Genomic DNA, 26,135 nt, shown 5'->3' on the forward strand with positions numbered 1-26,135 from the left:
CCCATATATCACCTACAAATCATATGGCATTGGTGTGCATTAATTTTAATGTACTTGGAGGCAACGACATTAAAATAACAAAGATGAAATAGGTGAAAATTCTCCTGAAGAAGCAGTAAGTCTCTTATGCTTTGCAAATCATACATCTTGAATTACTTCAGATCTCAGGTCCATCCTCTTCAACCTCCGCAGGAAACTGCATCATAATAGTTACATATATAGTCACATGCACCTTGACTTGTACGTTTACATATGTTTCTGGTACTTCTCTGATGAACTGGACATTTTAAAAGGCCAGAGAGAACTCCAATGAACTGAAGTGTTGTGTTCTGGTTCAAAATTGCAATCAGATGGGGCAAAAATACAACCTTTGAGGTTAGGTTAAGCAGCATAAAGCTTTAGCACTATTCTGAGGTTTATTAGCTAGTTTCTTGACTTCTCAGACCTTTACTGTTTTGCCATCTGGTGTAATTGAGAATTGCCTTCTGCGACAAAAGGGAAAATCTAATTTCTCAGCAAGCCATATGGGGTTATTAAGATCATTAAACCCTTGTATGCTATAATGGCTGGGCCAAGAGGACTGCAGGGAATGTAAATATTGTGCGATTCATTTTACAGGTTTAGACTGGATGCTAGAAATTAGCTTGACGGCTATCTAGCGATGAAACGTAATGGTCACGTAAGTGACTGTGGTGGCTTTTTGGCCGGGTCAGCTCCTGGTGCATTTGTTCAGACTGATGATGGATTAGGAATGTTTCTAATAGCTTCTGATCACCCAGGGTGCATCTTTTATGTCAGCCTGCCAAATGGTCAGAATCTAACAGATGTCGTTTCCTCTCATTTTACCAGGGGTGCAAAAAGTGTCTCAAGTACAGATAATGTTCCTTCTGATTTATACCTATTTTCATTTTTCAGGAGTGCCGGTCTTTGCTCCTGATACTAAAGCTGATGGCAGTGAAAATGTACTTCCCTCACTTCCTTAAGAATGGGGAATCTGTTCTCCTTCAAATGCCTGTACACTTCTTTTAACCAAGACATTAGAAATTTTCCTGAGTCAGTGGTGACATTGTGCAAGCTTCCTTCCAAGCAAAAAACTATATATAGTCTTTGGCACAGACTCATGAGGCTTTTCAAGCTGATTTTTGATTAATAAAGCTTCCAAAATAAATTCAGGAGTTGTGAAATTTAGAAGAAATTATATAAAGAATGGTCTAGCAAATGCAAATAAACACAGAAATGAATATTTTAATTTTGACTCATGATTACTACTAAAGGATTACTACCAAACCTTTACAATGTGGCAAAGAAATAAAAATTCAAATGGAAGCAAACTTCTACATGTACTTGATAACTGATAGCTGAAAGCTATTTATAGCTTGAGAACTCAAAGTAATTTATTTATCCTTTTCAAGAAATGCAGCTATTGATTACACTTTGTATTCTGTCTTTATGTTAATTGTATCTCAGCATGTTTTTCTATTGGCATACTGCATCTGCTCCTGCATGACAACTGTGGTCATTAGATTTACTTCAGATTCTCTGAGTTATTAATTGAATTATAATGAGAATTTAGCCATTACAGATATGCACTTCTACTTTATTTTATGCTCAACTAAAAGGCAAGCAAATGACAACAATTGTCAAAATCAGCTGCGAGAAAGAACAGAAAGGAAAGAAAAAATAAGAGGAAATCCTATTTTTCCCCCCAAAGTAAGAAAAGCAGTGACCTTCAGGTATTTTTCTTAGCACTTTTTTGGAGAATTGTGAAGAAATTTGGTTTGTCACTGACAGAGATAAGGTGCTTAGGAGGCACAAATACCTTGGGCTGTAAGCTAAGCTAGATCCTCAAAACACTTTCTGACATCATTTACCCTTAATGTAACAGATAACTATACTCAGCGCTGTGACAGGCATCATATATTTATATTGATGAATTGTCCTACATCAGCATCTCCAGCGCATTAGACCCAAGCATACCCTTCTTCTCTGATATAGTCAGGATGACTCTTTCACAATGGCTTTCCTGAATTACATTCAGCTGAGATGATTGTAAGGAAAACCTTGACCTGTGTTAAATTGCAGTATATGTTCAGACACTTTTAATGATGATGATGAAGAATAGTATACTGATGAGGCCTGCAGGACGCTGTCTTCTGTCAACAGAACAAGGAAGATAGCAGAAGTTTGTATGGCCATTACCTAACAAGTCTGAGCACTGGCTGGAGAAACCAGAAACCAAACTCCACTAAAGTCAATGGGAGTTTTCAATTTTCATCCCGGACCTTTTGCATTTTTGGCCTCTTTGGAAAGCTGTGGTGCTGTTCTTTGTGATGTGGACAATGATTGAGACCAAAGAGCTATATAATGGAAAGGATTTTGAGCCACCTCTGCCCCAGTGATAAATAGCATAACTCTATTGCTGATCATTTGAGCGTCTATCCTCTCTATGCTTTCACAATCAAATTCTTGGTATTTCTTTTATTTCAGTTCAAGACACAAATGTCATGTTTTGGAGGTGGGTTATTAATTTCCCTTTTCTTGAACACTGGGTCATTAATTGCCACACATCCTTTCAGTCCCAAATTTATCTTTGTCTCTGTTTTAATTTTTGCTTCAAGCCCTAGTAACACATTAATCAATATTTACTTTTACCTGTGTGAATGATTCAGAGCAAGATCAGGCTTTCTCATTCTTAAGTAGCAGGTTACAAGCTTTGTCTCAATAAAACTGGCAATGCTTGAAATGTCTTGTGGGGATGCTTCAAAGGGCTTCCCTAAAGCTGCACCTTTGCTGCAAAGCTTTAAAAGAAACAAAAATACCATTTACTAATATCATAATGTACTTTTGTTACACCGAAATGCAAGTCTCGGGCAAAATTGATTTCTAAGTGAAATATGCCCTGAGTTTAAATATACCTACCAATATAACAACAATCAATATATATGATTATATATGGATATAATATAAAATATAGTGTCATCTTCTGTTGTCAAGTACTTCATGAAAGGGATATTCCAGACAACGTACTGCAAGTTAAAAAGGAAACAAATGGTAGATAAATGTGCTCCCCTCTTCCCGCTTTGCAAAATAAGGCCCTGCATTCAGGTTCCCAGAAATTAATGGGACTCTTTGGGGGTAGGCTCTAAAAAGGAGTCATGTCATATATAAATGTATGTAGACCCCTGGCACACATTCATTTAAACGTGTAATTGGACCTAATCCCAACAATTACACCTCCTTCCAACAACAAGTACATGGCAAGAGGTGCAAATTTGGGATTGGGGATCTGATCCCAATCATGCTCTTTCTACTTGCCAGTGCAGGGTAGTCCAGGATCATTATTCTCAGCTCCCCCTGCACCAGCCAATTGAGAGCAAGGTGTGTGCAGATCCAGAGCCAGGGCTGACAATTAGCTGATGGTCAGGCCCAGCCTCTGACTGCTCTGGAGTGGTTCAAGACCCCAGTACAGGCTCTGTCTAGAGCCAGTAATCAGCTGATTATCAGCCCTGGTCCCGACCTGCTATGCATTTAATTTAAGGCACCATACAAACCAGCCATAAATTGTTCTACATTATATGTGGAACATTTTTATGGCTGATTTGCCATTTTATGGCACCCTTGCCATTTATACTGTGAATAACATGCAAATGGGAATGCACTAACCTAATTGTCACTTATTCTCATATTAATTTTGTATCCTCAAATTCTGTTTAACAAGCCAAATGTTTTCTAAAGATCCTCATGTTTTGGGAGATGAGAATAAGCTCCCCCCTTCTTTTACGATCTGTTTCCTTCTATCTTGCCCCTTACCACAGTGTAGGTTATACATATTTTTTCAGTTCTAGACAGTAGTTTTTCTGACTTGTAAGGTTTACAGTGGAGGCATCCTAGGATTTTTGCTAATCTTTGGCTGGAGTTATCAAAGATTATCCGTTCATTTTGTCACATCCTCCAAAAAACTTCACATAAGGTCTCAAATACTTTGGAACTCAAAATAATTTGAGAGCTATAGGCTTTTAGCTAAACTTTCATTCATTAGCGGTTTATCCAGGATAAGTAAATGTGACATCAAGAAGTAGTATCGTTTGATTAATGAGTAGTATACATGATGAAGGAGTTTATCATGGATGTCAGTGGAAATAGGAGTTAAAGTATATTAGTCTTATATTAGGATGAGCCTGATAGCTAAAAAAAACATGACAGTGGAAAAAAGAAGAAATCACTGTATCCTTCATAACTCAACACTTCCTATCATTTCTCATTCCTTCCTGAGATGCTGACTTATACTCCATTCAATCTATGATGTGAACCTTCATAATCCACTTTCAAATAAACCAATTTCATGCTTTCAGCCATGCTGCCCCTGATATTTGGGAGGTGATCTCTGAAATCTTCCACAGGTTTCTCACTATCTTCCAACTTTCTCTTTAAAATTCTTTTTTGGGGTGATAATTGAGAAGAGCGGAGCAGAGTAGAGACCTGGATAACAGTTAGGCTGTTGATGGACAAGCCTACCACACATCATGCTAAACAAGAACATCTCACTGTTTTGTTGCATTTCTTTGTATGCCTTTCTGTTTCTATCTGTTGTTTCTTAGACTGTATGCTCTCTGAGGCAGAGACCATCTTTTTGTTCTATATTTGTAAAATGTCTAATCCTGGACAAAAATGGGGGCTTGTGTTATGGTAACAAATAATAATAATAATACACAGAGTGCTTGACACAGGAGAGTAAATTTTAAGCTTTGAATATTTCTGTTAGACTAGATATTAAGTCACAGGGAATTCCTGTGCCTTTCCAGCTATAAAATGTTGCTAAAATGCAGCCCGCCAATGATTCTCATATGAATACTCAAAAAATAAAGAGGAGAAATTAAGAACATAAAATGATATAGATAAAACCATGTATTTGAAGCTTTATGATATACTGGCAATTCATGTAGTACTAAACTTTCTAATCTACAGTATAATTTTCTGGTGTCAGATGAAAGAAAAAAATAAAAATTAGTTGTCCATTCTTAGTGGGAGCTAAATTTAAATCATAAAGAAACCATGGAACAAGGACAAAGAAAAATATTTTAGGAAAAAAATTTCCGTGATAACATTTAACAGAATTATAATTATTACGTGCCATTTTTCTTGACTGGGGTGAATAATTTTAAGATATCAGCTTTAGTGATAGCTGAGGAAATTCATCACAAATGAGTTTTAGAACTAGATTTCTGTTTAGGAATTGTGAATTAGCGTCTGCTTAAGGTTTGTATGCAAACACGAAAATCTCATTGAATTGATGTCCAAATTATTGATAGGATATCTTATCAGCATTAACCTGCAATGAGCTCTGTCATGGAAGAATAACTACTGTTCAGAACAAAATGTAACTGATGCCTTGAGCACGGGTTTGACAGTCTCACTGATCAAGTATCTTGGAATGGGAGACTGGGATTTTTTTCCCCTCTATCTACTCTCTCCCTCCAAACAAAATTAACAACCTGGTAATATCTAGTAAAGATACAAGAAGTCAATGGTTTTTAGAAAGTGCTGTGCTACATTAGTAGGCTAAGTCACCAGTGATCACTTTAAGTAACAAAACCAGCAAAAAGAATAGATCTCTTCATATTCTCACCTTATCTAGTACATGTTAGAAATGAGGGTCATGTACCAGCACTGACTCTCTTAATACCTCCGAGGCTACCCCAGCCTAAAATGATTGTTTTGAGACCAGCTACATATTTTACAGACGAGGGTCATTCAACTAAATAGCCCCCTAGTTTAAGGATGATGAATATCTATCCTTTCCTTTCCCTCCTCTGCTGAAAGAAGTTGTACAGTGTATATAATAGCACTCATACGTTTTAAATTTTCTATCATTTTGTTACAAATAAGAGTTATAAATCAGAGAATTCATCACTTCTAACTTTACTCATGGTACTTTATATATATCTGCTGAAGTGTCTCTGTGGGCAAGACATGCTATATGTGGCTAAAAGATCCAGAGAATAATGTTCACACATCAGTGAACATAAAAGTATCATCAGGTTTTCAGTAGCAATGCTTTTCAGTTGAATAGGCCATGCTATGACCTCTGTTAAATTTATGAGAAGTGGAGAATTGAGACTACTCCCTGGCCTCAAGTTCTTGAACGATGTGTGAAGGAAGAGAATCATTTGGGACCCATACACTAAATATCTGCAATTTAGTGTCTTTTCAGGGTTTCTCTTTATTGCTGATGTTAAGAGCCACGTTCACTGTTACGACCTGTCTAAAGCTCTTTGAAGGGAGTGTGAACCTGTGTACATTACATTAGAGGAGATAATGATTTAAAAACACATTTTGACTTGGCAGGAGGGTCCAGAAGAGGACCCTACAGGTTTGATTTCCATTCCCACTTGTACCAAACCCTTCCTGTGAAATACCAGAGACAAAGATCCCTTCCTTAATCTTTCTGGGCCTCATTTCCCTGCCTTTAAAAAGCTACCTGCTTACTTATTTTGTCAGCCTCCTCTAAGTTATAAGCCCTTCAGGGCAGTATCTGCTATGAAATATTTGAACAACCACTAACAATGGTGGGACCTTGATCTTGGTTTGGACCTGTTCTGCAACCACCACCACTGATGCTGTGTACAAAAAACAAGACTGGTTCTGAATTTAACAGAATAGTTTTTCTGTAGACAGCAGAATGGTTCTGAATATATGAAATGTTTAAAATACCTGATATGAATGAGGCAAACTTAAAACCAGTAGGTATGCCATCATTGTAAGGATCAAATTCTTTTTTAATTAATATTAATACTGCTGGAAGGGGCCTAGATGGGCTGCCCACTGCAAGCCATTCCAGCAAGCATGTGGACATTTTAAAAGCCATTCAAAGATGGAGGAAGCCTTGGAGAGGTTGTTAGATTTTGTATAGGTGGTTTTCTTTCCTAGAGTTATGTTACAGAATTTGTTTTTAATGCCAATCTGGGAAATTTGGGGGTACTATTTACGCAAGATTTTTGTACCATTTTGGGTCTGCAAAAATCTTTTGTATGTCAAAAAATTTATAGATGCTATAAAGTTGAAGAAAACAATTTAAACAGTTGAAGTTTTACAGCCTCTCTGGGGTTAAAAAAGCTGAAATGTATCATTTTATGTCCCCTGTTGCAGCTAGAAAATATAGCAGATAGTATTTTTACTTTCAGAAGGTTTACTATTAAACGTAGATAGGCTTAGATTACCTAAGAATACTTAATCTTGGGGGAGAGTGATGGGAAAATACTTCCACTAATGATGTTCAGTTCATGAAGACCTGTAAAATGTTATTTTTATTCATACTGTGCTAATGCCTAAAGCCCCTAACTACCACTGAAATTGCACTGCACTAATGCTATGCAGTAAGAAACAAGCTCTGTCCCAGAGTTTGCCATATATTTAAAGTGCAGAAGAAAAGAAGTATTATTCTCTCCAATTTATATTTAGGAAATTATCCCACATAGAGATGAATTCCACTATTTGCTCATTGGTGCCAAATGAAATTTCAACTGCCTCTTGCTATGTGTATCATACACACACACACACACACACATATATATATATATATATACATACATACATACATACATATATATATATATATATATATATATATATATATATATAAATCATAGCACTATGTACTTGAAGCTTATAGGTGCCATATGATAAAGTATCTTGTCTAGGGTCACAGAGGCTGAGCGTGACAGGATAAGTGAACACAAGAGCTCCTAAATCCTCATCCAATGCCATAACACAATATGATCTAGTACTTTTTTAGGCACATCTGATTGTACACCAGTTAGCAAGTCTAACGCTAACTTTGTCCCAGGAAATGTTACAGATAGCATTCAAAATTTGGTAACAGTCATTGCTGCTTGGGGTGCATCCACCAAGCCCTTTTACAGAATAGATTGTACAGTATTATATAAGAAGAGCCCTCTAAAACGGTTAGCATATTCCTTTCAGCTTCACTTTTCAAGCAATAGCATAACAAATAACTACTGGTTGATAATAACGTCAAAGTCTCTCTGTGGACAGAGTGTAGAAACATAAGGGGAAAGGATTGACTCAGTTACTGTGTGTAGATGAAACAAGGGGCATGTGTGCACGACACTTTGAAGTGGGCTAAATGCTTTTGCACCACTTTAATGGTGTTGGTGTTTGCATGCTTCAGCGGTGTATTGTGCATTAATTCCAGCCGCTGTAAGAAATTTGGTGGCATAATGCGCCTTAAATGACTTGGGGTGCAGCAAACTAAAACTCCTTTGAGGAGTTTTAGTTTGCTGCCCCTACAGCCACGGAGTGAAGCACCAGGCTCCATGCATCTCCACAGCTCTGCAGGAAGCCCTGCAGGCAGCCTGGTAGCAGCCCGGGAAAGCAGGCTCCACCCAAGAAAAGTGGCGAGCCTGATCTTTCCCCCCGCTCCACGGAGCCTGCCTGCCTGAGCTGCATGGGGGCCCGGTGCTTCCCTCCATGGCTGCGCTGCCCCCTGGGACCGCCTGAGCTGGGTGCCTGTGCGTGAGTGCCACCTGGGTGGGGCCTGCCACTGTCACAGAGGGAAGCATCAGCCCAGGGACTGCTCCATTTGCTGGCAGCTCACCCTCCTTTCCCCGCTGCAGGGGAGGCAGGTAAGTCAGTGGGGCATGCGCACAACACGGGGGGGTTTAATCGGCCCTAAATTGAAGTGGCGTTTTTTAAAACCCAGTGATATGATTACATACAGCACAGCTTTCCTCCTTTGATTCAACATTACATTAACATCTTGGGATATAATTTCAGCCAACTGAGCATCTATTCTATACAAAAGGCTGCCTTTATTATTAATGAGATTTGTGTAAATAACTTCCTGCAACATGTAGAAAAATGTCATGTAATTTATCTCACTACTAAATCTGTATACAGATGTCAAATAAGAAGAGTCAAACTCATTGGGCTTTGCACAATGTTCTGTCACGGCTGTTTTGTATAAATATGCGCATATAAAATGTTGTACATGTTGAAATCAGCCGGATTTTCAAAGTTCCCATTGTTTTCTGAATATCACACAGCTGTGATTACTGAAAACAGTATTGCCTATCATTTACACAGGACTAGCTACACCTCTGACGTAAAGTTCTAGGAAATTAGCACCAACTCTTAAGCTCCCCTGGGCCTTAGTGAAACATTACTATTCATAAAGCATAGTTTCATAGTTTCATAGTTGGTAGGGTTGGAAGGAACCTGAGGAGATCATCTAGTCCGACCCCCTGCCATGGCAGGAAAGAGTACTGGGGTCAAACAACCCTGGCCAGATGTTCATCCACCCTTTTTTTAAAGACCCCCGGGGTAGGAGCCAGCACTTCTTTTGGAAGTTGGTTCCAGGTCCTAGCTGCCCTGACAGTGAAATAGCCTGAAACTACCCTCCGCTAGCTTGTGTCCATTGTTCCTTGTAACTCCCGGGAGTGCTCGGGGGAACAGCGACTCTCCCAATGCCTGCTGGTCCCCCTTGACTAGTTTGTAGACTGCCACTAGATCCCCTCTCAGCCTTCTCTTTTGGAGAATGAACAGGTTCAGGTTCCTCAGCCTCTCCTCGTAGGGCCTGCCCTGCTGCCCCCAATCATGTGGGTGGCCCTCCTCTGGACCCTCTCCATATTGACCATATCCCTCCTGAAGTGCAGCGCCCTGAACTGTACGCAGTACTCCAGCTGCAGCCTGACCAGTGTCACATAGAGGGGGAGGATCACCTCCTTGGACCTGCTTGAGATGAATCTGTGGATGCTCGACAAGGTATGGTTGGCCTTCCTGAACGTGTCCTCACTTTGTCAGCCCATGTTCATTGTGGCATCAGTGATGACTCCAAGATCCTTTTCTGTCTTGACACTGGCGAGAAGGGAGTTCCCCAGCTTGTAGGTGTGCCGCTGGTTCTTCCTCCCCAGGTGTATTACCCTGCACTTGTCAGTGTTGAACCCCATCTTGTTCTCATCTGCCCACCCCTGTAACCTGTCTAGAACCACTCGCAGCCTGTTCCTTCCTACTAGCGTGCCCACTTCACCCCATATCTTAGTGTCATCTGCGAATTTGAACAGGGTGCTTTCTACCCCCTCGCCCAAGTCGCTGATGAAGATGTTGAATAGTGTGGGCCCGAGGACCGAGCCCTGGGGAACCCCACTGCCCACATCCCTCCAGGTCAAATAAGACCCGCCCACCACCACCCTCTGGGTGTGGCCCTCTAGCCAGTTAGTGACCCATCTGACCGTGTAGGCATCAACACCACTGTCTCCTAGTTTCTTACTGAGAATGGGGTGAAAGACCATGTCGAAGGCCTTCCTGAAGTCCAGAAAGACTACATCCACTGTGACACCTGCATCCAAGAACTTAGTGACCTGGTCATAGAAGGCCACCAGGTTGGTTTGACAAGAACTGAACCCATGCTGGTTGCCCCGGTGGTTACCCCTGCTGGCCCTTCCTGGACATGTGCTAGGGTAATTCTTTCAAAAAGCTTCCCCAGGACCGAGGTAAGATTCATGGGCCTATAGTTTCCTGGGTCCTCCTTCCTCCCTTTTTTGAAGATGGGGACCCCATTGGTCCTTTTCCAGTCCTCCGGCACATCGCCCAAGCGCCATGAGTGCTCTTAGAGGTGTGCCAGAGGTCCCACAATGATCTCTGCTACTTCCTTCAGCACTCTGGGGTGGAGATCATCAGGACCTGCAGATTTAAATACATCTAGTCCCTCCAGAAGTTCCCTGACAAGGTCCTCATTAACCCTAGGCCTGGGTGTGCCACCCACAGAGCCCTCGGGGGTGCCAGACAGAACTCAAAGCATTGTTCAGAAAGTACCTGTGTATTTTCAAGGGAAAGGACCCCTGTACTTTCAGGCAGAGAAGGTTCTTCAGGTGAATTTGATATCTACACCCTACACTCCTGTACTTTCATGCTTTTCTCGACTAGAGTCAAGAGGAATTTTCTGCACATGTCATTTCCAGATGCGGATAGCCAAAGAGGATGTGAATGGACTGTTTTCAGAGAAATGCTGGATATAAACAATTCAAATTCTGATCCAGGTTTCCAGCACAACAAGACTTAAGGGAGTTCAGAAGATAGGAGTCACTAGCAAAACTCAGATTTCAAATGCTTACAAAAGTAAAGTGGAGCTTGGACAGGCATTTTGGTTCGCACTCATGTTTAATTGGTTGTTAGTTGAGAACAATCTCCTGCAGCACCCCCAGTCCTTAGACATGCCTCTCTTGCCCCGATTTCTGACTACAGTGTTATCATGCATAACATAGACTTGGGGCGGGGGGGGGGTGTCTCTTCTTGTTATTGTAAACTATTTGCATTAGAAATGTTAAATTCAGACTGGGTCCAGACACTTGGTGCCTCCATTGCTATATTTTGTATAAGCATCCAGGAATTGAACCCAGGTCTCCTGTGTGGCAGAAAAGGATTCTACCACCAAACCACAGGGGACTCCAAATAAAGAAATTAAGGCTTTAGGAAAATGTTATGCATTTCCCAGAACTTAGACCAACATCATAATTAACTTGTGTGTCATACTATGAAGCTGTGTCCCCTGTTAGAATCATTATTTTATAGTAGGTTCCAGATGAGACTATTGCCAAAGTGAAAGGTGTGGTCAGAGAAAGAAAAACACAAGCTCTACAATTAAACATATATTATTGAATCAATAAACCATGATGGTTCCAACCAAGCTTTTAGCCTGTATAGTACAATAACATTTATTCTATAGCGCACCTAGTCACACAGACATCTCCTGGCATCCTGCTAGTTACACCTGCAACCATGCTTATCCACAACATGAGATATCACTATATGTCCATAGCACTCTATGAAGATTTCAGCGAGTGTTTTGAGACATGCTCTGTGAAAACTAACTTCCAAAATGGAAGCAGTGCAGAGGTGCTGGGTACATGGGGGCCAAGGGCCCTGGCCCCACCTCTGGAAGAGGGATGTCACCTGAAATGTGTAAAACTTTCCCCATGCCCATCATCCTACTCCCCCACCCTCTGCAAACTTAAAAGTCAGTGCCTATGAAATAGTGTAACCACCTTTAAGTGTATTGGTGCATGCTCAGTCCATCCTAAGGGGACTAGACTACTTCTGGTTTGGAAGAGTAAGTGGAGAGGGTACACCATGGGTCTACATGGTACTATGTGATACTATAGTTGTGTAGTATAGATGTATGCTGTGATAATCCAGATCAGGTGAGATTCACCCTGCCTAATGTAAGGACTTGCAAATTCTTTTCTCCACTTAATTTTTTTTTCTATTACCACTTACTGCAGTGTTTTCTTCCATCTTTCTACTATAAGGTCAACTTTAGCTTTGCTCTTTTCTTTTTTGATTATGGCAGCCTCCTTTCTTCTGGACTTTGGGTATCCTACCTTCAGATCATTCAAACTGCAGCCACTCAATATATCTTTTTCTCTTGTCAATCTGGCCACATGTTATCATTTCCCATTTACCCAAAAATAACTTTCCAGGCTCACTTGTACTGGGTCTTATCTTCCCCTCATTCAATTCCCACCCAGAAGACCCGCTTCTTCCTTGGGACTTACAATCACTAGCACACATGAATCAAGTGTGGGAACTCAGTGCCCAAGATGAGTGGTCGTTCCTTAAGGAGATAATACTCAGAGCCCAAGGGGTGACGATCCCAACAAGAAGCAAGGGGGGCAAGAGTACCCAAAAGCCTCCCTGGCTCACCAAGGATGTCCAGGAATGCCTGGTTGCCAAAAAAGCAGTGTACACCCAGTGGAAGTGGGGGGCTATCTCCAAAGAAGAGTATACCTCCACTGCTCGGGCCTGTAGGGGGGCTGTTAGGAAAGGTAAGGTGGACATAGAGCTAGGACTAGTGTCCAAGATCAAAGATAATAAAAAGTCCTTTTTCAAATATATAGGGAGGATGAAGAAGGCACTGGGAAATGTGGGGTCCCTGCAAGATGCACTGGGCAATCTGGTGGTCACGCCAGAGGAGAAGGCAGACCTCTTTAACAAATTCTTCACCTCCATATTCTTGTGCAGGGACCGGGACTCCCCCACCATGTTTCAAGATGGACTCGAGGGGAACACCTCAAGACCTAAGGTTGAAGAGGACCGGGTTAGAGTGCTTCTGGAGGGGCTGGACGTGTTCCAGTCAGCAGGTCCAGATGCTCTCCATCCCAGGGTGTTGAGGGAGCTAGCAGGGGTTATTGCTGGGCCCTTGGCACGGCTTTACGAGCGCTTGTGGTACTCAGGCTAGGTGCCAGATGATTGGAAGATAGTCAATGTGGTCCCCATCTTTTTTTTAGCAACTAACAGCAACTATAGGCCCGTCAGTCTTACCTCAATCCTGGGGAAACTCTTTGAGAAGATCATCAAGGAGCACATCTGTGATGGGCCGGCATCGGGAATGATGCTTAAGGGCAACCAGCACGGTTTCATTAGGGGCAGGTCATGTCAGACCAACCTGATTGCCTTCTACAATCAGGTCACAAAAGCATTGGATGCAGGTGTCGCCATGGATGTAGTCTTTCTGGACTTCAGCAAGGCCTTTGACACTGTCGACCACCCCATCCTCATTAAAAAACTAGGTGACTGTGGCATTGATGTCTACACAGTCAGTTGGATTGCTAATTGGCTGAAGGGTCGTACTCAGAGGGTGGTGGTGGACAGGTCATATTTGACCTGGTTGGTAGTGGGCAGTGGAGTCCCCCAGGGCTCAGTCCTTGGGCCTGCACTGTTCAATTTCTTTATCAGCGATTTGGACGACGGGGTGAAAAGCAACCTGTTCAAATTTGCTGATGATACCAAAATTTGGGGTGAGGTGGGCACGCTAGTAGGGAGGGAAAGACTGCAGAAAAACCTGGATAGGTTGCAGGGGTGGGCTAACAAAAACAGGATGCGTTTCAATACTGACAAATGCAGGGTGCTGCACTTGGGCAGTAGTAACCAGCAGCACACTTATAAGATGGGAAACTCCTTTCTTGAGAGCACGGAGGCAGAAAGGGATCTTGGAGTCATCATTGACTCAAAGATGAACATGGGCCGACAATGCGAGGTCACGGTCGGCAGGGCTAACCGGACCCTATCGTGCATCCACAGGTGCATCTCAAGTAGGGCCAAGGAGGTGATCTTCCCCCTCTATGTGACACTGGTCATGCCACAGCTGGAGTACTGTGTCCAGTTCTAGGCACCCCACTTCAAGAGGGATGTGGACAACATTGAGAGGGTCCAGAGGAGGGCCACCTGCATGATCCGGGGACAGCAGGGCAGACCCTACAATGAGAGGCTGTGGGACCTGAACCTGTCCAGCCTTCACAAGAGAAGGCTGAGGGGGGACCTTGTGACCATCTATAAACTCACTAGGGGGAACCAGAAGGGTTTCGGGGAGACCTTGTTTCCCCTAGCACCCCCCAGGATAACAAATAATAATGGCCACAAGTTGTTGGAGAGTAGGTTTAGATTAGACATCTGTAAGAACTACTTCACAGTTAGGGCGGCTAGGATCTGGAACCAACTTCCAAGGGAAGTGGTGCTGGCTCCTACCCTGGGGGTCTTTAAGAAGCGGCTTGATGCCTACCTGGCTGGGGTCATTTGAGCCCAGTTTCCCTCCTGCCCAGGCAGGGGGTCGGACTTGAAGATCTACAAGGTCCCTTCCGACCCTACTTCTATGATTCTATGAAGTTTCATCCCCTCCTGCAACTCTAGGTAGGAAAAAGACAGGCAAGCAACCAACAAAGCATATCAGCATGCTAGGCTAACCTCCTGTTTCAGTCTGCCTTTTGGACTTCTCTTATTTGTAAGAATGTAAGGAAAGGACCTGTATTCATTTATGTCTCATAGGGAAAGGAGCACATCACAGGCATTTAACTAAGGATCATCAGAGACTATAGTGAAACTTGGGGAAAAGCAAGGAAGGACTACATTTTGTATTTAAAAAAAATAAGTGGTAAGAAATTAAGTAAAAACTCTTGGGACACTAAGGGTTGTTTTGGTAGGTTTTCAGGTCAAGAGAACCATTATGTATATGGGCTTGGGCATTATTTTGCTTTTCGTGTCCACAAGTGAAGTTTTCCTAAGTCATTCTTTTTTCTTATTAGCTATCACTGGGGGGGTTCACTGGTCATTTAGGTTGTATTGTTGGCCAACACAACACAATATCTCTCCTCTCTCTCCCTACACCACTCCCTCCTCATTCCAAATACATTCACTATACTCCATATATCTCACTTGAGAAGACCACATATATGAGGGATGGAAACATTTTTCACTTATGACAGGCAAAAGTATTGGAGAAAAGCAACCATTTGCTGAAGCCTTATTTTCAAGTAGTTTCTTGATATCAAGCTAAAGCCAAACTCCCTCCCTCCACAACTCAATAACATGTGTGGGCGTGGACAGCTCCAAGCCTTGTTCTAAATGTTGCTGTCAGCACTAGCAACCTGGCAATCCCACATGTATTATGGATAGACAAAAACAAAACCCTCCCCAAAAGCATCCCAAACCTAAGTACACCCACCTTCACTTTTCATTGTCTGCTCCACCTATGTAAAGCTTTTCAGCATTTATATTCCCCTTACTCCTGTTCAGCCTCTGACAGCGTAAAATAACAAATGGTCCTGGTAACAGCTGTCACCACCTACTGTCTGTGTGTGCTTGTGTGAATCTCTAAATGGAAATAAAGTACTTTAATAACACATTTTCTCTGAACTGACCTCATAGATAAAGTTACTCTCAAATCAGTCCGTGAACATTTTCCAACTCAGAGTGCCCACTTCAGTGTGCATCTTCAGCTTTCTTCTCAGTAGAGTCTGTATAAGTATGCTGCAATTTGATTTAAAGACTCTCCAGGTAGAAAATACTGCAACAGCTCACTCCCACGATTGCTTGGGATATTTAATCAGTTGAGATCAGTTGCTTGGGATATTTTATCTAGGATGATGATTCTTGAACTTTCTGTTTACTTGCCCCCATTTTCTCCATACAAATGAAGGTGAAATGTCACCACGTTTTCAAGCAATGTTGCCTCTAGCAATGGGCTGCCATAGCTACAACTTAACCAAGAATACTTGTACCCTTTATGATCCCATTACAAATCTTCCAGAGAGCAGCATCAGCCATAGAGCTCTATCTGGAAGTCCTCAGATTCTTAGACAGTGCATATAAAAACCCTTCTACTTCAGACAAGGGCTGTAGGCTGACTATTAAAAAAAACCCAACCTGCTACAGCATCTGTCTATAGTGCATCACCATAGTATTGATCACTTTACAACGTGTGTATTAAGAGTGAAAATATTAGAAGTTGTAAACAGGGAGGCAAAGATCAGAGTCTAAAGTTATTTCAAGTGTTTAATTCCCATTGGATATCTTTAAAAATCTAGTTCTAATGGCCAGATACAAATAACTTTATAGGCACCCTAGTCCAAAATGTGATCCAAAATGGCCCTGCTAAGTGGCAGCAAAACTGCTAGGAGGTTCATTTTGGCCTGAAAATATCCCAAGTTGCCTACACTTGGGCTATTGAGTATGCTCAGAAATAATTTCAACCAAATACTTAAGTGCTATAGTCCCACCTAAGCTCTGTTGCTATCCAAGTGGGTGCTGGGATATGCCTAAACTCTATTAAAGTCTTAGTTCCTTAGGCAAGGTCAAAGCACGCATTGTAACTCTGATGAAATGACATGGAGCTCATTAAAGAGAAGGAAGTGGTGTGGGAGGGGATACCCATCTGTTGCCCAATCGTCTAGTGCTTTTTTCCACCAGGGAGCTAGAAGCCTGTGTTCCAAGCCTTCCTCACAAGAGAGTAAGTACCCACATGATTCAGACATATGTCTCTCATTTCACAAGAGAGTGTTCAAATCACCAAAGTAGGGACTAGACTAGGTGGAAACTACTTCAGGGTGAGCTGGACCTAGAAAGGCCAGGTCTCTGATTTCCTTGGGAAAGTGTTTTTGCTGCAAAGTGACTGGGCAAAACATAGAATTGGCAGAGACCACTGTGGTCAGTGAGTCCAGTCCTCTTTGAGTGAGCCAACTTTGTAGTAAATACTCATCCAAAAGGGTCTGAAAACACATCCACTTTAGCCTGTCTTACACACCACAGTCACAAAACATCCCCAAATCCCAGTGGTTCAGGTTTCTCCAGTTTCCCCAGTTACACATAGGCCTAGTGCCTAGGAAACAAGCACCATGAAATTAGCCTCATTCCTTGAGCTTATTTTATTATCAGTATTTTTCCATAAGCACATATACAGCCTGTTTAAAAACAGGGTTTCACTACTGCTAGCCAAAAAAAAGAAAAAGTTAAAATACTTGAAATGAGTCCACCACTATCAGCCATGGTCAAAAGTGAGCAGTGGGTATTATGCTTTATATTGAATTAAATGCTGCTATCAGTTAGGCCAGAGCTGTCCAACTTCTAAGTTGCACCAGTAGGGGACACATGGTCTTGGGCCACTCCAGGGTGAGCCACAATCCCCAAAGTCACACATCACATAGGCATCCTACCCCTGGTGCACTGTGCAGGTGCCTCCTCCACTACTACACTGTGTGCCCACATGCCCAGGCTTACTTCAGCCCTAGCTGGGCTGTGGTTCATGTCACAACCAAATTAAGTAGTGCCCATGTCACAAACAAGTAATAACCATTTAAAACAGTTTTTTTTATACTAGGTTAACTAAGGGTTAACAATAATGATAATAACCGCTTTTTTTTTGTGTATGTCAAAAAGAAATTTATTGTTGCGCCACTAACAGAGATAAAAACTTTTGCCTTCTTTGTTTTATAAAAATCATTATAATTGGTCAAAGAAAACAAGGAGTAACCCTGTGAAAATAACAGCCTAACAAAGACTGCTAGATAATTGGCGATTCTAATTAGATTTATGATGTGGCGAAAAACAATTGGCTATCATACAAACAAAACCTGCTTACATTTTTCGCAAAGTCGAAGACAACTCTGCCCACACCTTGGAGTAAATCTGACAATTTGATCAGTTGTCAGCGTCTTCCCGCCACGACCTCCCTGGCGTACCCTTGCCCCGCATGCCCGATAAGCCGGCCGCCGGCCCGTATATATATATCTGCAGAACGACTGAACGACGATCTCTAAGCTGTAACTAACTAAGTATCTCTGACCTCCGCTAATCACCACCTTGACGGCGTGAGTAAATAATCTTGTTTTGCAACCGATAAGCGTCTGCCTAATTAATTCCACTCCAAGCATCACAAATACCCACCTGACGGCCTATACGGCCCCAGACCCTTATCTGCCCGGGTGGGAGTCAGGGAGAGCTGCTGGCCGGCTGCCCTGGGTCCCGACATGGCGTCACAAACAGGATCAAGGGGAAATGTGATGGAGTGGAAATTAATTAAGAACTGCCCCTGGTGTAGTGGGGGGCGCCGTGTAGATAACGCGGATAAATTATGGGCCCACATCGCTTATCACCAAGCGAGCGGAGCGGAGACAGGGTGCGTCAGCGGCTACTTCTCGCTGAAAGGAGAGGAGGGAGTTGGAAAGGAGTGGGAAAGCTCTGAGTGGGACAAAGAAAAGATGATTAACGTAGTGTCACTCCTACTGCATGAAAATACAAGCTTAAAAACCCAGTTAGCTACAGTCAGAAAAGCTGCTGTGGAGATGGCAGCGTGCCAAAACCCTCCGTTGCCACCAAAAAATGGCACCGAAAAAACTATGAGCTGCCCGGAGGACCTGGAAAAGAAGGGCAGAGCCACAGAAGAACAGGCGGGACTCCACCCAGCTACCCCGCCCCAGGAGATGACGTCGCTCCCAAAGGCCCCACCTCCGTCCCACAGGGAGGGGCAACGAGCGAGAATCCGATCCTCCCACCAGACACAATAACAACTACAGCTGCCGCTCATCCTGTAACAATAACCAACCAAGTAACCAACCCAGAGGGTGCAACCACCACCACCACCCTTGACGTCATCAAAGCGTGCATGGAGATTTATGGAGAAGAGGATACCATCAACCTTCGCCTTCCCCTCAACCTGCTCGTTACTCAGCCAGCAGAAAATCTTTTAAGTCAACTTCCATGACTGCAAGCCCTTATAAAGTCAACAACCGCAAACTCAGCCGTCGCCCCAAGCTATCTTACTGCATATCCAGTCGAATACCAAGAGCCAAAACATTCCCAATTCAACTTACGAAAGAAATCAAGACTGCCACCCCAGAGGACACCAGAGGAAAGAGCCATGTTTGGGTTCCTCCTAAACCACTTCATGCTTACCAAACAACGGCTACACGTCCTAGGAGATGCGGGGCAACGACAACTGGCACATATACTAGGCTACCAATCTCGACCGATCCCGCTAACCAGTCTGGGCCCCGGAGGCACCCATGCCTAACAGCGCACTCCGGATAACACCGCAGCCTGCCCCAACAAACAACTACTTGAAGGGGGCATCTATGAACTAGCGCTTCAAAAGCCCCAACCATGAAAGCCGAAGCTCACCCCTAGACACCACACCATCGTCAACCACATCCGCGAGTGCACAAGAAAATCATCTGCGAACCTGAGCAGTATCCTGGCTCCTGCTCTGTGCTCCTAGAAGGCGATCAAACCTGGTCGCTCATCATAGCTCATCACAACTGGCTAACTCGCCGCCATGCTGTTCACCGAGTATGGCCACCCTTTTCTTTGTTTGTTTGTCTGTTCGTCTGTTTTGTCCCCTTACAGGCCCAGCGAAGACAAAGCAACAATCTGTAACTGCCCGATCGCGAGAATCACCAAGCACCAACCTGCAACACACCCGGGTCGACGCCACAATGGCTGCCTGCTCAAATGTTGCAAACAGGGTCGTCGCTCTATTCCTGCAGTTACCAACAGATTTCTCGGCGAACAGAGCTGACTTCAAAACCTCCAACTCGGTCCTAAACCTTCTGTCATTATAGGCCAAAGACACAACTAACGATTCATTTTATGGTTTTTCTTTTCCTGTTAATGATCTTATACATATTTGTTTTGTTTTGTTTTAAAGCCTATTCGAGACTTTACGCAGTAAAGCCAAGTCATAATGTTTTGAGTAAAAAGCTCTGAATTATTAAAAGAGAACAGCATTAATAATCTGAAGGTTTGGGGGATGTCGCAGAAAGGTCGAGTATAGACAAAAGCATTAAATGAGAGAGAGAAAAGAGAAAAAATTTTGCCTTTTTAGTTTGGTTTCTTAACTAAAACACGAGAGAACACAAGAGACAAATATAAAGGCTTATTATATGTCGTAGGTGGATGGAGGACAAAAAATATCAAATCGTTAAAAAAAAAAGCAAGTAGTGATACATGACAAGGTTGATGCGTTTCAACAGTCTTAAACAAAAAAAAAAAAAAAAATTGTGAAAAACGCCAAACCGACTCTCGGATGTAGGCCAAGGTTGGCTATCAGACCTCTTCCGTTGGTTTGGGTGGGACACGTGATCATAATTCCTCAACTTGTTAATACCCTTCATTATGCTTTTGTTATCAATTGCTATATTTGTGTGTTTTAGCTGTTGGATTTTACAGTATCTCAAAACAAAGTTAACCATGCTTTTTGCTTTTATATACACCCGCTTGCCAAATACTAACAATGATAAACAAAATGGTCTATACATAAACATGATGTTACTTGCTGTGCCATGGGCAAGGGGGCATGTCACAACCAAATTAAGTAGTGCCCATGTCACAAACAAGTAATAACCATTTAAAACAGTTTTTTCTACACTAGGTTAACTAAGGGTTAACAATAATGATAATAACCGCTTTTTTCTGCGCATGTCAAAAAGAAATTTATTGCTGAGCCACTAACAGAGATAAAAACTTTTGCCTTCTTTGCTTTATACAAATCATTATAATTGGTCAAAGAAAACAAGGAGTAACCCTGTGAAAATAACACCCTAACAAAGATCGCTAGATAATTGGCGATTCTAATTAGATTTATGACGTGGCGAAAAACAATTGGCTATCATACAAACAAAACCCGCTTACATTTTTTGCAAAGTCAAAGACAACTCTGCCCACACCTTGGAGTAAATCTGACAATTTGATCAGTTGTCAACATCTTCCCGCCGCGACCTCTCTGGCGTACCCTTGCCCCACATGCCCGATAAGCCGGCCGCCGGCCCGTATATATATATCTGCAGAACGACTGAACGATGATCTCTAAGCTGTAACTAACTAAGTATCTCTGACCTCCGCTATTCACCACCTTGACGGCGTGAGTAAATAATCTTGTTTTGCAACCGATAAGCGTCCGCCTAATTAATTCCACTCCAAGCGTCACAAATACCCACCTGACGGCCTTCTATGGCCCCGGACCCTTATCTGCCCGGGTGGGAGTCAGAGAGAGCTGCTGGCCAGCTGCCCTGGGTCCCGACGGTTCACTACCCCGCACCCTGTCAGGGGAAGACAGCAAAAAATGGAGATGGGCAGGGGAACATAGAGACTCCAGCTGCTGTTGCAGTTCAGGGTCTGCAACTTAACCCACCATGGACTGCATGAGACATATGGGCTGCCAGTCGGACAGCCCTATATTGGGTGTTCAGGTGGGCATATTTCCCTAAGTGATATATATTCTGGCATGATAGAAGCAGCCTAAGCAAGGAGGGACAGGAGTTCCTACCATCACCTATTGTCTATCTGTAGGCACAGCTCTGACAAGTGACCAGGCAATTTGGATTGTCATTGAAAGCCATTCCATTCACTATAAAGGAAACCTAGACAACTAACCTAGTCAAGTAGGTTCACTTTCCTGTAGCAAAGTGCCTAAATTTTAGGCATTAAGATACTTAAGTTGGCACACTTTAGGGGCAGAATATAATCAACTTCTAAACTATTACCCAAGGTCTCATAGGAAGCTGGTGGCAGATTAGGAAATTGAACCTAGGTCTTCTAAGCTGCAGGTTAGCATCCTAACCCCTAGCCCAAGGGTGGGCAAAATATGGCCTGTGGGGAGGATCCAGCCCTCCAGACAATTCCATCTAGCTCGTGGTTGCCCACCTAATTGTACCCCACCCAGCCCATGCCCCTCGCCCCTAACCTCCCAGGTGGAAGGGTCCAGCCCAGCCAGCATGCAGTTGCTGAACGGGACTGCTACTGCCACTGCTGAAGCCACCAGGGGACATGCTCAGCTTCCCCAGTGTCCAGCAGCTCCTCCTTGTCTCCCTGTGGCAGCACTCACACAGCAGGTAGGGAAGTGGTGGGGGTGGGGGAAACTGCAGCGGCGGGGCGGGCTGTAGCTGGGTGGAGGCAGGGAGCATGGGACTGGGGCTAGCAGGAGCATGGAGTCCATGCCCATGGGGGGCAGCAGGAACGCGGCACTTGGGTGGGCAGGATGTGGGTATGAGGGTAGGAGGTGTGGGGCGTGGGGGAGGGTGGTGGGTGTGGGGGCTCCCCCCTTTCCCCCCATGGTGCACAGCTTTCACTGCTGGTGGCAGGCAGCAGGCTGGGGCCTTCAGGGTGCTCATGGCACTGCTGCCCAGTGACGCATGGCTCCAGCCAGTGCTGCACATGGCAGCAAGGAGCGCAGCCAGCCGACCTGCCTCTATCACATGGGGCTCCCCACAGTGCTTGTGCAACTCTCAGCACTCACGCACTACTGGGGGAAGCTCCACATGATGGAGCCAGCAGTCTCCATCATGCAAGGCTTCCTGCAGTGGTGCACAAGTGCTAGGAGCTGCATGTGCATAGCAGGGAGCCCTGTGCGATAGAGGTGGGCTGGCCTGGTTGTGCCTCTTGTCACCTTGTGCAGTGCGGGCTTGAGCCATGCACCACTGGGTAGCAGAGCCATGAGCACCCCAAGGGCCCCCACCTGCTGCTGCCACCCACCATCAGCGGGAGCTGTGCACCATGGAGGGGAGTGCGTGTGAGGGAGTCCCTGCTCCCCCCACCCTTGCTTACATTCTTCAAACCCTGCACACCCACACCCTGCCCTTACAACTCCCCCACTTATACACATACCCTGCAACATATCCTACCCCTCACACGCAGCCACACCTCCTCACAAATCCCAAATGCACCTCCCACACCCCACCATACACCCCCCACCCCAACCACACCCCACACACTTCCCTCACACAATATACAAGAGTAAGGCTTTATTTTTGACCTATTATGCAGTCACCTCTATATACACTACGCAAACACAAATCATGACAAAAATGTTTTTTGTAATAAAATTAAAATACATTATAGTAGATGTTTGACTTCTAGTGCATGATCTGGTTGTTTTCTGGTTCAGATGACAACCACCACCCTCCCTCAAAATATCCAAAAGGAATACTTCTGGGGACAAGCGGAGGGACTTCTGGTGACAAATGTCAGGGGTTAGGGGCGGGACTTCTGGTCCCAAGATGACAACCAGGGGCAGGGCACCTGCCAAGGGGAGGAGCTACCCTTGCGGCCAGTGCCAGATTATGACATGCTGAGGCCCTAAGATATGTCCAGTTTAAGAGGCCCCATATGATAAGAATAAACCACAAAAATAGATTTTCATGAAATTTTAAGATGAATTATTGTTATTTCTGCACAAAATTATGAATGCAATATGAATAATAACTGTGGAGCCATATATACATATATTTTTGTCATATTATAATGAAAATGTCCAGTTTTTTTCTTATTTAGAGGCCCCTCATATTGTGAGGCCCTAAGCTGTAGCTTAAGTAGCTCAAGCCTAAATCCAGCACTGCTTGCAGCCCTTGATAGCTTATCAAAACTCATTAAGCGGCCCTCCCCTGGCCGTCCCTGCCCTAGACCACTGATTTTCAACTGTGGTACCACAGTACCCTTGGTCCCACAAAATCCTCCAAAGGATGACACACACTGTTAGATATGCAGATAACTACTACTGAATTGTAAGATAGATCCGGAGATTTCAAATAGGAATCCATAGTATCAAAAACATTCTGCCCTGTTCTGATCTATGTTCTTTGCAACAGAAGAATTGCTCTATGATTTTTCTGTAGCTAAAAAGAAGTGAAAGCTAAGAGGTAGCATTTTCCAAGGGGTGCCTTGATTCTAACTTTAGTTTGCCTTGAGACTTCAAAGGTTAAGAACCACTGCCAGAGACACCAATGACACTAGGGAGGATCTACAGAATGGACCTTATCTAAGTTTCCCACTGGTAGTGTTGCATTTGCCTCTCACTCACACTCGGTAAGGGGACTTTCAGCTGTAAGTGACAGATAAGGAATAGGGATTTTTTAAAAGTCGTATTATTATTATGTTGCTTTTTAATGTTTTCAAAGAAGCAGGAAAATATTTTGTGCTTTTGAAAGTCCATCAGCTTCAGGTAAATAATTTAACGGTATATGAGAATGCCAGTTATAGTTGATTTAAAATGGACTGATCAGCTTTGGCTCTGATATGAGAGTAAAGTGTGCTCTATCTTTTCTATGATAGGGTTTTTTTTTTCTGTAGCCCACTAATTGGGGAAACACATTGTTTTATGGATTTAAAATGTAGCACTCCTTTGAGGACAAGCACATTGTAAACCAAGTAAGTAACAGAAGCTCAAAAAAAGAGAGTAGGGCAGAGTAGAATTTCCTATAGAAAAATGACTGCAGTTTTTAACTGTGTGCCGTGGTGAAAGACAAGGTACAAATGCCTAGAAGATAGGTAAGATTCAAATTCAGTGATCAAAAGGTAGGGGTATGCCCAAATGGATCATTAGACCAGAATCCCTTCTACTCCCTGAGTCAGAGTTGAGCTGCCTGTAAGTTTTTCACATCCCCAATCTAAAATCTTCTGCAGCAATAAAAGACAATAAGTACCAGTGGAAAAAATCAATTTCTTAGCTTTGCAGCCTAAAAATATAGTGATTGTACTATAGGGAGAGAAAAGCTGCTGATTACCAGGCCTTTCTTCAACAAAGTTAAATGAATAAGTTGTATTGAGGAAGCTACTTTGTTATTAGAGGATGAAAACAATACTCCTGAAGTGCAGTACCTGGACTGTAAGCTTTCTGCAGCAGTGACTATATTTGTTCTTTGTCAGTTCACGGCTTTGCACAGTCCACCTTGGTGGAGCTCTTAGAGGCTCTTCTAATGATCATGATAAGAAGACTGACAGGTTTGATTTTTAGCTCTGAAAAGCAAAACTGTGCTAGGCCTGAAAGTCCAGTTTTAGCCCATCATGCTGCCTTGAGGTTTTGCATTTCATATAGGTCCAGCTGCTGCTGGCCCCTTGTGCAGGGGAAATAAATGTGTGAAATGCAGAAGAGCTCCACTCTTTTTCCTTCTGCCCCCATGCATGGATCAGCCACAATTCTCTCCTAAGCAAAGCAGGTGTTCCCTGGTAGTACTCCTTGGAACAGGCATTCACAACAGCTAACAAGAACTCAACACTTAACAAAAGAGAAACCTCTAAGACATTCTGGGGGATATTGCATTGGCTCCACTCCCTAGTGACTTTAAAAGCCACTGTGCACAACGCCTTCCAGAAGTCCCACTGCAGCAAGTGAATCCACATTGCCTCCAAGCAAGCAATGCCTAATATGTACCATCTCTGGCCAGAATATTTAAGATCGGCCTTCTGTTTTGAATAGGTATGGCAGCTGTTTGGGAAATAGTCATCCTTGCTTCTAACTCATTTTGCATAGAAGGCATGCATTAAAGCTACATGATGGACGCTTCAGTTGTATTTTATTGCCTAGTTCTAATTAAGCCCACAGTACACCAGTGCAATATTTTCTCTCTCAGACTGTGTGTCCTTCATGTTTGCTGTTGCATACGAGACAGAGCATGCACAGTCTTCTTGCAGACAGTCAATCACGAAGCTGTATGTTACTCAAAGAGTTAATGTACAAACTGAAGATGCACTAAAAATATGATACTAATGTTTATTTCACTGTCATAGGAACAGAGCCCATAATGACCATCTGTGGAACATGGAAATAATCCAACTCATGGAAAAGACCACAATAGCACTCTTGTGAATTAATCACACTTTATTTGAGGTCTTCACCTCACTCGTGGGATGAATTTCATATCCCAGAGACACATGGTATACTGAATACTGTACTTACTTAGATACTGTGGGATTCTTTCTGTTATCCTAAGTAACACAGTACTCATTAGCTTCCTTCATTTGTTTCTTTAATGACCAAGAGAAGATTATTTACAGGGCAACATTTACATTTGTAAAAGACTTAT

At 43.2% G+C, this 26,135-nt stretch overlaps 1 protein-coding gene across 1 annotated transcript in view; it reads right to left on the minus strand.

Annotated features, from left to right (window-relative positions):
• SPATA16 (spermatogenesis associated 16) overlaps positions 1-26,135 on the minus strand; it is a 133,205-nt gene that overhangs the window by 94,363 nt on the left and 12,707 nt on the right. The window contains exon 2 of the mRNA XM_014606184.3: positions 2,653-2,798. Coding sequence (XP_014461670.1) covers positions 2,653-2,798 — 146 coding nt within the window. The remainder of the gene's footprint in view (positions 1-2,652; positions 2,799-26,135) is intronic.

This window comes from Alligator mississippiensis, chromosome 7 (genome assembly GCF_030867095.1).
Source record: "Alligator mississippiensis isolate rAllMis1 chromosome 7, rAllMis1, whole genome shotgun sequence".
Lineage (NCBI taxonomy): Eukaryota > Metazoa > Chordata > Crocodylia > Alligatoridae > Alligator > Alligator mississippiensis.